General features: G+C 40.9%; 1 protein-coding gene across 4 annotated transcripts in view; it reads left to right on the top strand.

The window, feature by feature from the left end:
- LOC129181440 (synaptic vesicle glycoprotein 2B-like) overlaps window positions 1–13,659 on the top strand; it is a 39,143-nt gene that overhangs the window by 21,631 nt on the left and 3,853 nt on the right. For all 4 annotated transcript variants that reach the window (XM_054776655.1, XM_054776654.1, XM_054776652.1 and 1 more), the window contains 11 exons: window positions 2,806–2,986; window positions 6,539–6,690; window positions 6,799–6,932; window positions 7,039–7,128; window positions 9,113–9,226; window positions 9,320–9,408; window positions 9,493–9,568; window positions 9,745–9,833; window positions 10,905–11,038; window positions 11,407–11,604; window positions 12,521–12,680. In XM_054776655.1, coding sequence (XP_054632630.1) covers window positions 2,806–2,986; window positions 6,539–6,690; window positions 6,799–6,932; window positions 7,039–7,128; window positions 9,113–9,226; window positions 9,320–9,408; window positions 9,493–9,568; window positions 9,745–9,833; window positions 10,905–11,038; window positions 11,407–11,604; window positions 12,521–12,680 — 1,417 coding nt within the window. The remainder of the gene's footprint in view (window positions 1–2,805; window positions 2,987–6,538; window positions 6,691–6,798; window positions 6,933–7,038; window positions 7,129–9,112; window positions 9,227–9,319; window positions 9,409–9,492; window positions 9,569–9,744; window positions 9,834–10,904; window positions 11,039–11,406; window positions 11,605–12,520; window positions 12,681–13,659) is intronic.

A 13,659-nucleotide genomic window follows, 5' to 3' on the forward strand; every position in this document is an offset into this window, starting at 1 on the left:
CTGCACACACAGCCCCATCATCATGTCTTTTAATTAATTACGTTTTCTCCAGGTATGATTTAGAGTTTGTAGACTTTCAGGTTTTGTCCCTTATTTTGGGTCAAAGGTGTTATAAGGCATAGCTTCCTGATATTCACGGAAAACAGAATAAACATTGCACCAGAAAAAAGGGGACTGAATGAAAAATACATGAAACATTTCTTTCAAGATTATTTTTTTGTTTGGATAGAAACTCCTGATCAACATATTAAGACAGGTCGAAAATAACTAGAATTTACATTTTGCACAGTTGGACCACAAGGAGGCTTCTAAGTAGAAAACAAAAAAAAATTGAGTAAGCAATTTATAGCAAACAACCATTAAACTGAAATAAATTACCTTCAGACCATAGCTAAAAAAAACCCCGAAACCCCTCTAAAATAGAAATAACATTTTCAGAAAAGGACTCATTAATGAGTAGCTGCGCCATTCTTGTTAATCACCTCAAAAATTTGTTTGGGCATGCTTAATGCCCCAAATTTGTTTCCGGGAGTCTTTCCAGTAGGCTAGTGGGAACGTTGCTCCAGGTGGTGAAGATGGCTTCACGAAGAGCATCCACTGTCTGAAACTGATGTCCATTATTGTAAACTTCCCCTACCATCCAAATGTTCTCAATTGGATTTAGGTGAGGGCAACGCACAGGATTGTCCAAAAGAGTGAGGTTATTCCTCTGGAAGAAGTCCTTTGTCAGGCAGGCATGTTGAACTGCAGCCTTGCCCTGTTGAAAAACCTAGTCATTACCTCACCAACGAGGGCAGTCATGAGGGATGCCCCCTGCAACATCTCCACAAAGCCATCAGCCGTTTGACACCCATGCACAACCCCAAGCTCCATTGTTCCATTGAAGGAAAGAGCACCCCTGATCATGATGGCGCCCCCTCCACTGTGCTGTGTGGAAAACATCTCAGGTGGGATCTCCTTGTCATGCTAGTAACGTTGGAAGCCATCAGGACCGTGAAGGTCACATTTTCTCTCATCAGAGAATAAAACTTTCTTCCACCTTTCAGTGTACCGTTTTTGGTGCTGTTGTGCAAATTCCAAACAGCAATTTTGTGGTGTTGAAGGAGACGAGGCCTTTGAAGATGTCTTCTTAAAACCCTTCTCTCGCAGATGCCGTCTGATGGTTATTGGACTGCACTCAGCACCATTTGGGCTGAGGATAGTCCCATTCCTCGACGAACAGTCAATCGAATCCTCCAGCTCGGGGCCGGTGACATTTTTTGGGTCTACCACTTGACTTTTTTTTTTCATAACCCTCACATGACTGTCTTAGTGTGTCCAACCTCAGCAATAATGGCACGCTGCGAGAGGCCTTGCTTATGATAGATCAATAGTACGATCAATAGTACGACCGCGTTCAAAGAGGGAAAGCCTTTTTTGTCTTTGCCATCAACAGATCATGACAGTGTGAATCCATATTTTTGCCAAGATTTTGTCTTTTAATACCTTTGATCAGCTGATTAACAGCTTATTTCACTTTAATGGTTGTTTGCTTTTGTCTCACTCCCATTTCTTCTTTGTGCATTTCCAAGCACTGCTCAGAACCTCCTTCAGATCCAGCAAAATGTAAATTCTTGCAATTTTTCAACTGGACTTAAAATTTAGATCAGGAGTGTAATTGGATTTGAGCAGTTTTATCACATAAAAAACACTTTACTACACATACAGGAATCATAGTAAATGTCAATAATGTGCAGTACTGATGAGGCACACTATCTAGTGGGCACCGAGGAGGCAAAAATGATCAGCTTGCAGCTGGAGATAGCTTGCGGTGACCGACAAGGTGTCTTTATTGCTCCGCATATTTATTGCTCTGCATATGTTCTAGTTGCTTATTTGTATGCTGCAGGTTATGCAGTGTCTGCTGAGAAGTGAAAGAGCACATGCTTGTACATTTTTCATATGTAGAACTTTAAGTCAAAATTAGGGTGGTGAAGTCCAAGCAAATATTTAGGGGGAGAAAGGCGAAGCAACTAAACAGGAAGACTAATAACAATACAGAAAATAAATAGCAGCACAGAGCAGAAGGGGGAATGCGTAGAAAACAAGAGTGTGTGAATGATTTAGCCGGGCTTGGGATGAGGAGAGGGCGAATGGAGTGGTGAAATGAAGAAATATGGGCGGCGCAAAGAAAGTGCTGCATGCAGTGCAGCCAACATGATCTATTCGACATTCGACATAGATTCTATATTCATAAATTTAGTCTACGCATTATTTCTAGACTGTGACATTCATAGGAATTATTTTCATGTGTTTGCATGTTGTTAATTCAATAACATACATGCAAAATAAAAGGAGGCAACTTTATGAAATTACTCCCACTGCTCCCCCCTGTTGTATAGCCATCTGCACACTGGGGTTTGTTCCAGAGTCGCCTTATGCGAGTCAGTCATTTGGGCATTCAAAACCAGAACCACCTGGCTTTGAGCAAATGCTTTTTGGGTCAGAAAAAAAAAAAATCAATGGGAAAAATGTCCTACCCCCATTAGACACTAAAAGACTAATACTCTCTGTAGTTGTGTAAATGAACACCCACTATAATGAATAAATGTGGCCTCTTGGGTTGATGGATGACTTTTTGCCCTTAGGCGTGAAAGTAAGGAGTACTGGTTGTCTCTGTCGATCTGTTAACGATGCGAACCCTGCTTCTCATGTGATCTAAAATGGAATTGGTTAGAATTAAGCCGTTGGATTTGTCACTCGTGGAGGTAACATGCAAAAACACCTTTAAGCAGCATTTGTTACTGCTTCCGTTTCCTTCTGCAGGTCTGGTTGTCTTCCTCAGTATGATGGTCGGCGCGTTCGTGTGGGGTGGTCTGGCGGACAAAGTTGGCCGTCGACGCTGTTTGGTTGTGGCATTAGCTATCAACTGCATCTTTGTATTCCTGTCCTCGTTTGCACAAAGCTATGGCTTCTTCCTCTTCTTCAGGCTGCTGTCAGGCATCGGGTAACTATCCGTTTGCTACTTCCATTACCAGTGACGTGCATTGAGATTCATGACTGGTGAGGCACTGATTCCATCAGATATACAAATACAGTAGATCCCCACTTTTTTCTGGGGTTACGTTCCTCGCCTACCAGCAAATGTCAAAAATCAATGAGTAATTGATACATCCATAAAAATGTATATGTTTGACACATGACTCGCTCCTACCCGTCTAAACCCTCCTGCTCGCTTGATGTTGACGTTCTCCTTTGATTTTGGATCAACCTTTGCAGTGAAAGTGCCTGTTGGAATTATTAGATTAGATTCAGCTCCAGAACCCTCTCTCTTCAATTGCCATTGTTCACTATTGAGTTGCAATGGAAGCTACCAAGCTAAATGACAAATCCACAGGTTTAAGCCCTAACTATCCCTCATACACTTTATTAGACACATTTTAAATTGCCAAGTGTATAGATAACCACCACTATTAAATGATAATGATGATCATGAGAACTGATGAATCTGAGTTATGCGCTAGAGCAGTGGTCGCCAACCCGTAGATCGTGAGCTACTAGTCGATCTTTGGGACTTTGCGGGTCGATCATGACAACATTTTTTAAAAAATGTATTATCATATCAGTGCCCTCACCTCCCAGAGAGCAACCAACAGGCACGCATTTTGTCCACCGAACACGCCCGTATGCCTCGCCACTATAGTGACTTTCCATAAACATGTAAGATTCTGGATTGTTTTATCAATGGTACATTTATGCTGTACATTTTTGGTGTATTATTATTACAAAATTTGTCAAAAAAAATTTCTGGGACCCTCCGGGAATGTGGTAATTTTGCGAGGACCCACTGTACTGTACATGCACCCAAAAGATGAGTTCTGCATAAAAGAAGTACCTTGTTGGGCTCACATCTGCCCCTTCAGTACGGTTCAGTACTCTCTGCCTCGCTTCGCTTTCCCACCACTGTTTTATGCCCCATGTGTCACAAACACACTACACAGGCACACGACAATTTGAGGTATCAACACAGTGGAAATCTGAGGTGAGGTGAAGTGACGCTTGTTGCTTCCTTACCTTGCATTTCCCCTTGCATTTTTTGACTGCTTTTTGACTCACTGCCCATTCCACAGATTGAAATAACTTTACATTTCTGTCAAATGCTAAATCTGAGTAAGATCTGGATGAAGCTTTGTTTTTGACCATTTTCAACCCTACATGCACATAGAAAATACACAATTGAACACATTGTGAAAGTCTGGAAAGGGTTTCTGTGAGGTCAACATGTACCTATCTTACCCGTCGAGTTGCTCACAAACAGAGCAACATATAAACTAACTGGACTTCTAGCACTTTGCAGAGGTACCATAAAATACATGCGATGGAAATACACATGTAAATTAGGCACTACTGAGATCCAAGAGCTATGAAGACAGTAATAAATGTAGCAATGTGATTATTATGGCATTTAAAGTATAGAGCATGTTAACATCATACCATCATAGCTTTTTCTGAAGATTTTTTTTTGGATGCATGGCTTTATTTTCATTTATCCATGTACCCACTTCGTAGGACTCTAGATTTATAAATGTCTTGCAGTGAGGGGAGGGCTGCCCCAACAATGTTCTGTGAGGTCTTGATCACCCGCTGGAGTGCCTTCCTATCACGTGTTGTACAGTTACCGTACCAAACAGTGATGGAGGCGGTAAGGACACTTTCGATAGTGCATCTGTAGAAGCAACTCAGGATTGTGGTGGACATGCCAAATTTCCTCAGTCTTCTCAGGAAGTACAGTCTCCTTTGGGACTTCTTCATAATTTGTTGGGTGTTGTGAGACCAGGTCATCAAGGACAGCACACATCCACAACACTCATTATTCACACTCCTACCGTCAGGCAGACGCTACAGGAGTTTGAAGTCCAGGACCACAAGGCTGGCAAACAGCTTTTACCCACAGGCCATCAGGCTTCTCAACGAAGCACTCGCACACGCCGCACGCAACACACGCACACACTCATAGCACTTTATTTATTTATTTATTTATTTATTTATTTATTTATTTATTTGTATTATTTGCTTGTATTAATGTCTCTTCTGTTGTTGTTGCTTAATTTATTGGTATATATGTTTATGTGTTTATGTTTCTTATGTTCTTATTCTTTCTTGTGTTTCCTTTCTTTTCTTGGGAGTATGAACAGAAGAAGATTTTCATTGCATGGTATAACTGCTGTTTTACCATGCACATGACAATAAAACTCTTGAATCTTGAATCTTGAATCTTGGTACTGTGAAGCTCATATCATTTATTTAAAACTCCATGTGCACAGACTGATGTTCCACTGCAAGACCAAGCACAGTGCTTAAGCTCAGAATAACACAATTCCGCTGGGATTCGCACACTCAGAAATCAGGTCACAGCACAATGTGTATGATTCCCAGCCACAAACAGCTTGCACCACATCAATACATGTCTTGTCGGTGGAGATTGTCATGGCCTGCCTCACTGTCTTGTTGTCATGGATCTTCATGTGTATATCTATTTCTTTTAGGCAAGGCACGGCAAGTTTATTTATAGAGTACAATTTGTACACAAGCTAATTCAAAGTGCTTTGCAGAGAAGAAGGGTAAAATCACTTCATAAAATCATTCCATAAAACAGAAAATCACTCTAAAATCATTACATATAACCAAAAAATTAAAAATAAATAAAAATTGAAAAGTGCAAATACTTTCAGTTGTCGTATGCACAGTTCAATAGAACTCTTTTCAGCCTGGATTTGAACATTGCACATCTTCTGAAAGACTGTTCCAGACTTTGGCAGCATAAAACTGAAACGCAGCAACACCGTGTTTACTCCTGACTCCGGACGTCTGCAGGAGACGCCGGCCTGAGCTTCTCAGAGCCCAAGATGATTTATGTGCCACTAACATGTCAGAGGTGTACTTTGGTGCAACACCATGAAAAGACTTGTACGCAAGCAGAGCTGTTTTGAAGTCTATTCTCTGAGCGACGGGAAGCCAGTGCAGAGACCTGAGTACTGGACTAATATGGTCATATTTCCTGGTTTTAGCCAGCAGCATTTTGGATGTACTGAAGCTGTTTTATAGCTCGTTTGGAGAGCCCGGTGAGAAGGCCGTTACAGTACTCTAGCCCAGGGGTCCCCAACCACCAGGCCGAACTGGGCCGAGGAAACCTTTCAGGCGCAATGATAAAATATACACACACACAAAAAAAATACATTTGTAAATAACTAAATAAAATTTTATGAAAATGCATACCAGTTTTGGAAATATGGGCCATTATTTTAGTCCAAAAATAACATACTGTAGTTAGAAGTTTTTGCATGTTTATGTTGCGAGTGTCCCACTTTGTTACTAAATTAGATTAATGACATCGCTATAATCTACAACCACCCCATGTCTTTGAATTATAATGTTGTTTTTTCTTCTGAAATGTATTACTTTTTTACTTTAGATATTTTTTCTCTGTGAAGAAAAAAAAGTTGAATGCCAATTCTGTGGTTGTACCAGCTGTAATTAAACAACTGCATCTCCCTTTCAGCATTGGTGGCACAGTGCCAATCGTCTATTCGTACTTCTCTGAGTTCCTTCAGATGGACAAGCGAGGAGAGCATCTGTCCTGGTTGTGTATGTTCTGGATGATCGGTGGGATTTACGCCTCTTTCACTGCCTGGGGAATTATTCCCAGATATGGTAAGAACACAATGTAATGGTATTAAATGACGTTGTTGATTGCTCAACACAAGTCCAAATGTCAGTGCATTCACCTCGTCATAAATGTTTGTAAATGTATTTGTGCAGGTTGGGGGTTCAGCATGGGCACAGAGTTCCAGTTTCACAGCTGGAGGTTATTTGTTCTGGTTGCGGCTCTTCCTGCCATAGCCTCTCTGATCGGACTTACTTTCATGCCTGAGAGCCCGCGTTTCCTGCTTGAGGTGAGGCCTGAGGTTTTTCCTTAAATTCCCATAATACAGTTAGAATCTGAGGATGACTGGTGTGACTGAGTGAGTTTTTATCACATTGCCAATGTGTTTGGAGCAGAATGCCAAGCATGATGAGGCATGGATGATTCTGAAGCAGGTCCACGACACTAACTGGAGGGCCAAAGGACAGCCAGAAAAAGTCTTCACTGTGAGTACATAGAGCTAAAACTGCACTCTTTTGAGAATTTTGCCCATCATCCACAATCCTTATGTAAGACATGAGCACAAGTCTTTCTCTTTTCTGGGCATTCTAAAGATGTAAAAATTCATAAAAAGAGGCAGCTCATTAGTACACGTAATGGGGCACACCTACACTGCCACCACCTCCAAAAACCTCCAACAAGGTTTTATGGTTTTATATACTGTACATCATGTGACCATGTAGTGACAGGCACATACATGATAACATGTAATACTTACAGTATTTTGCCATATTTTGGTTTGGCATTTTAAGCAGTACCCAAACTTCCTTCCTGGGTGCATTGATCTCACATAGCAACATAGAAACGAACGCCTACACCTAGCATTAACTTTTCACAACTCAAAAAGAAAAATACAGCCGCACGGTGGCCTGTTGGGTAGCATGTTGGCCACACAGTTAGGAGATCTGGGTTCGAATCTCCGTTGGGCTTTCTTGTGTGGAGTTTGCATATTCTCCCTGTGTGTGTGTGGTTTTTCTCCGGGTACTCCGGTTTCCTCCCACATTCCACACACCTACGATTGGCTGGCGACCAGTCTGGGATAGACCCCAGCATACCCGTGACCCTAGTAAGTGGCATAGAAGATGGATGGAAAAACAAAAACACAGCAGCAGTGTCACTTCCAGTGTGTCGCGTTACCTTTTGCTAGTCGCTAGCCAGCTAGTGTGGTGTGGAAATAACAAGGCTGTTAAGTTGCAAGGTGCACTTACTTGTTATATGTAAATGCAGCATTGTTGGCGTTGTTTCAGAAGACTTTATAGGCGGAATAGGTGATTCCCATTAAGTTCATTCTTAGCTGCATCTTTTCTTTTAGCTGTTTTTATATTTTTATAATGCACAGAAAAGAGAAAGACATATGTGTTCATGTCTCACATAAGGATTGTGTATGATGGGCAAAATTACAAAAAAAGTGCAGTTTTCCTTTAATGACGACATCCCGGACTCGACCATTGAGCTGCAATTGTGCAAAGTGCAAAGTATGAAACTGTCAACTAATCCAATCAAATCATAAACTGGGCTCATTTAGCATGCCAGACATGAATGCAGCATGATGGAAACAGATTAGATTAGAAGTATAAAAGGCAGAAGCCTTGCATAATCAGCACTTTCATTGCAAATTGCATAGTTATCCCTTGTTTATCACGGTTAATTGGCTCCAGACCCTACCGCGATAAGTGAATTTCTGCGAAGTAAGATTTAATATTAATAAGCATAATACTTTCATTGTTAGAGCATAGAAAACCTGTTAATGACTTTCTAAATACGGCTGTTACCATTATTAGAGCCCTGTAGACGTGAAATAACACCCTTATAGTCACCTTTACACTCCTATAGTTCTTTTTTTACACCAGATTAGGCTACAGGGCCACTGCAGGGACATAAGAGACGGACGCTGCTAGCATAGCAAGCTGCCGAGCAAACTAGTTAGCCTCTCCAATTTACTTACCGACAGCTAGTGACCAGAATACTATTTATAACTTGTCTGTCAATATTTTTTACTAATAATAGATCCTAGTCAACCACAAAACAGTGATCATGTATGAATGAATTAATTCTTGAAAAAAAACGTAATAGAGCGAGGGAGTGATATTCGAACCACGATGTAGCGAGGGACGACTGTATTTACAATCCAAAGGTCAAACTTGGAAATCATTCCAGACTGCGGACATACGCTCAGTATAGCAAGCTTGTTGCTGTGTGGAGCGCGTCATCACTCACCGTCGATGTCATTATCAGTCGAAAAAAATATATATATTTTTTTCAAAAGTCTCATTTTCATGACAATAGTCTGATTCCTAATAAAAACAAAACAGCATTTGCTTCTAATTTGTTGAAAAAAAAACAATTGGCGATGTTGGGATTTTCATTGGTAGTTGAATAAAGATCACACAGCATTTTGTTTACGGCTACTTGTTTTTTGCTTTCCTTTAGGTTACACACATCAAGGCTCCTAAAACAGCAGAGGATGAGTTAATCGAGATCCAAAGTGCAACAGGAACAGCTGTGCAACGATGGGCAGTCCGCTCCCTTACACTCTGTAAACTGGTATGAACGTCACAACCAGTACAGGAGAGCAACCTCAACATGGAAGGCTGTAGCGAGACACATATGGAACGTGTGCTTGTGTTCCGGTCCCAGGTGGTGAGGAACGTCGTATCTCTCTTGTCTGCTGAACTGAGGTTTGCTACTCTCTTCATGGCCATTATCTGGTTCTGCATGGCTTTCAGGTTAGCTCACATTGTACCGTCTTTGCAGTCATTGCATTTCAAAGCAACTCACATATGCCTTCATGTCACACTGTCTTGTCACAGTTACTATGGCCTTTCTGTGTGGTTCCCAGACATGATCAAGCACCTTCAGTATGAAGAGTATCAGTTAAAAGTCAAGGTAATGTGTGTGGTGTTATTACCTTACGTAAATTATTGTCACAATTGTAGGTTTTATTAGCCGTGATCACATTTTCACCTCAATACCCCCAAATGAAAAATATATACAGCATAAGGTATGCAAATAACATCGATGTACACACACAAAATAATGATGCCTCCGGTTGATGTTTTTAGGTGTTCCATAAAGAAAAAGTAGAGAACTTTCATTTCAACTTTTCCTTGGAGAACCAAGTCCATAAAGAAGGGGAATACATCCATGACAAGTAGGTGCCACTTTGCCACCCTCTGGACACTAAACTTATTTCATTCCTGATTCATACATAGGCAAATATAATGATACAATCATAGAGGGAGTCTGTTTACACTGAGTGGATGAATATTAAAGTGTTGAACTTAATTTCCTTCCACGTTCTCTGCATAATCCTGCGCAGTCAATGTACTGTAAATAATCTTAATGGGATGCGTGCATCTGCTGCATTATATATGTGGCGGTATCAGCATTTCCTGCCTTTGCATTTGAACAGCATCACTAGAACCTTGTGCTGATTACACAAGGACTAATGCGGCATATCATCCATTTCATTTGTCGGTATCACAACGTGCATGCTGTGCTTATGTGTATGAGACACAATAGCTGCATATTGGTGATTTTGCATTTTTTACTGCAGTTGTGAAATTGATGAAGGTTTAATCACGTGCATGTTTGGGATGCTTTGGATCGGCATATACTGTACAGCATTTGAGGCTAACAGTAGTCACGCCAGATACCGACTGGTTTAATGCAGTTAAACTGCACATTTTGGAGTGGCCTTTTATTGTGGCACACCTGTGCAGTAAACATGCTGTCTAAATGATGCATCTTGAAACGCCACCCGTGTAAGGTGGATGAACTGTGATATGATGATCAACTGTGAGTAATGCTGTTTAAAATACTCATATGGCTGGGGATCTGTAGCTGCATTCTGCATCATCAATATAATGACATATAACACAGTTTTCCATATACAGTATGTAACCACTACTACTGTATATGACTTGACTTCTATGCTATGTGCAGAATCAAATCAGACAGAATGGGACTTCACTATAACACAGTAAAAGGTTCCAAACAAGTTTTCCGCTTGGAGGCTGTGTAGACCATCATGCTGCCATTTTTAAATGTGGCGTTCACGTGCGGCAAAGCTTGTTTCCGTAGCAGTACTATCCAGTAGAGATCGACTGCTATGTATTACTGAGACCATTCTGCTCATTCTGCAAAGCCCCAGCAATAGAAGTCGGAGTCCATGTTTTCTTTGTCTGTTGGCTTGTTTTTGTATCCCATCCCATACCCATAGGTTCATCAAAATAGAGCTGAAGTCAGTCAAGTTTGAGGACTCATTGTTTGAAGACTGTCACTTTGAGGACATCAGGTCCACTGACACGGTGTTTGAGAACTGCACCATACGCAACACGTTCTTCACCAATACAGGTGGGTTCGGATGGAGCAGCTCAGGTTGGTTTGAGCTCAGCTTCATTGAAGGTAGTAGAAAAACTCCACTCACTTGCTGTGTTGTTTAAAACGCCCAAGTGACAACACTGTTTGATCATTTAATGCCCTTGAATAAAACATGACAGGAATCTGTGTGTGTATCTGTATGTGGACAATGCAATTATAATACGTCTACAAATGACTTCTGCTATCACTGTCCTTCTGGATAAAGGACAGACATGCCCACAGATACACCGACTTAGCTGCAAATATTCTTTTTGTCCAGTTACTGTAGCTAGTATGCATTACACCCTTATCTTCTACAATATCGTCCGCCTCACGTGTGATCGTCTTCCTATGTTCTGCAGACCTGAAGAAGAAGTTCATTGACTGTAAAATGGAAAACAACACCTTTGAGCACAACAAACGTGGCTGCCACCTTGACACTGTTGAAGAGAATGACGTCCTCATATATTTGGTCAGCTTCCTCGGCAGTCTGGCTGTGTTGCCTGGCAACATCATCTCTGCCCTCTTCATGGAGAAGATTGGCAGAGTCAGGATTATAGGTGATGTTTATTGTGCTCTATATTGTATTTGTACCGTAAATATCCTATGAGATTAAGAGGTCATATAAAAAAAGATGTTTGACCACATTGTGTTACAAATATTGGACCCCTTCTCCAAACCTGCGGGAGTCAAAATTTAAAGTTGTGGTGCACTCAAAACTTTTTTTTGCAGTGCCCACATCATAAAAAACATGTAAAAAGATAACTGCCCAATGTTAATTTCCTGAAAAAATAGTGGCAAATAATACCTTGCACTCCCAAAATATTCATGTCCGTGATAGCAATCGTGATGATTTGGACACCACATGATTTTAGATATCAATACATAATTAACTCAATAACGTTTTATTCACGTGGACTAATTTGGCCCCATGTCTATAGCCTAGCTTTTTGTTTCGCAGCTGTTGTGTGTTACAAGCAAAACAGAAGGCGCTCAAGGCGCTTCTCACGCTATTTAAAATGTGTGATGGGGGCGGAAACGAAAGGTAACGATTGTTATTGGGTTTCCAAAGTTCCTGTATTTTGTCAATATTATTTGTGTAGCAGAAATTGTGTGCATATTTTGCACACGGCACATCACCAATGACTTCCACTGTAAATCATTTTACAGAATGCAATTGCTGTTAATATTAGAGCCACTCAATAAAACCATGATACTCGTGGCAGGTTTTTGTGTCCTTTTTTAAATTGATTAAATTAAATCATCAAATGAACAAGACACCAAACAGGGTCCAAGGTTAATTTTATCGTCACTATACCTCAATAATGTAACAATTACAACCATCTAATTTTAATTTCACCTATAACTGACAAATTCAAAATCTACATAGAATAGAATACGGGTGTCCAACATTTTTTCAGGATGCAAGAGCTACTTTGATATTTTGTAATAGATATGCTTACTGCGTTTACCCAGGTGGCTCCATGCTGATCTCCGCGGGCTGTACCTTTTTATTGTTCCTGAGCTTCACCCAATCAGCAATCATCGCTTTACAGTGTCTCTTCTGTGGCGTCAGTGTGGCTGCATGGAATGGCATCGAGGTGGTGACAGTGGAACTGTACCCTGCTTCTAAAAGGTACCAGGATTTGTCCCAACTGTATGAATGATATCCATATTTAGCAGTGCTGACCACACAGTAAACTGTTTTATGTCACACATCGATAAGTTATTGGCTGCAAGGTGGTTCATATGTCTGCCTCAGAGACCAGACGTTCTGCGTTTGAATTGCAACCTGGACCTCTAAGTGGGCTTTCTTTAAGTATTCCGGTTTCCTCCCACAGTCCAAAAACATGCATGTTGCGTTAACTGCACTTTAAGTTGCCCATACAGTTGGGGAAATAATTACGGCTACATTTGTTAAGTTTACCCCTTTACAAATACATTAACAGTCCTTTTATGGCAGCATTATTTTAACAGAGACAAATGTTACAGGAAAAAAAATCTAAATAAAAATGCCCAAATGAAATCAAGTTTGTTGCACACAGGAGGGATTTTGGCTCATTCTTTATAAATGCAGTCCAGTCCAAGAATGTTTTGGGGCTGCTGCTTGGCAACTCAAAGTTTCAGCTTCCTCCGGAGACTTTCTATGGGATTAAGGCCCCGAGACTCGCAATGTGCTTCTTCTTCTTGCATCAGCCACATGTTTTTGGTCATTGTCCATGCTGGAAGACTCACATCCACAACCCATCTTTAGTGTTCTCTGAACAGGCCAGGAGGTCCTCATCCAAGATTCTATGGTGCATGGCCCCATTCATCAGCCCCTCAGTGCGGTGAAGTCTTCCTGAACCCTTAAGCAGATAATCAGCCCCAAATCTGAATGTTTCCACCTCCATGTTTTTCTTGGGGTCATATTCAGCTTTTCTCTGCCTCCAAAATTCGAGTTGAATTGATAACAAAGAGATCAATTTTGGTCTCATTTGACCACTTCATATTCTCCCAATCCTTGTCTGAAATAATGAAGTACAAAAAACAAACCTACCATAAAAGTGATGCAAATGCTAATACTTATTACCCCCACTATGGTGTGAATGGTTGTGATGTATGTCTATATGTAC

The sequence above is a fragment of the Dunckerocampus dactyliophorus genome, chromosome 5 (assembly GCF_027744805.1).
Source record: "Dunckerocampus dactyliophorus isolate RoL2022-P2 chromosome 5, RoL_Ddac_1.1, whole genome shotgun sequence".
NCBI lineage: Eukaryota > Metazoa > Chordata > Actinopteri > Syngnathiformes > Syngnathidae > Dunckerocampus > Dunckerocampus dactyliophorus.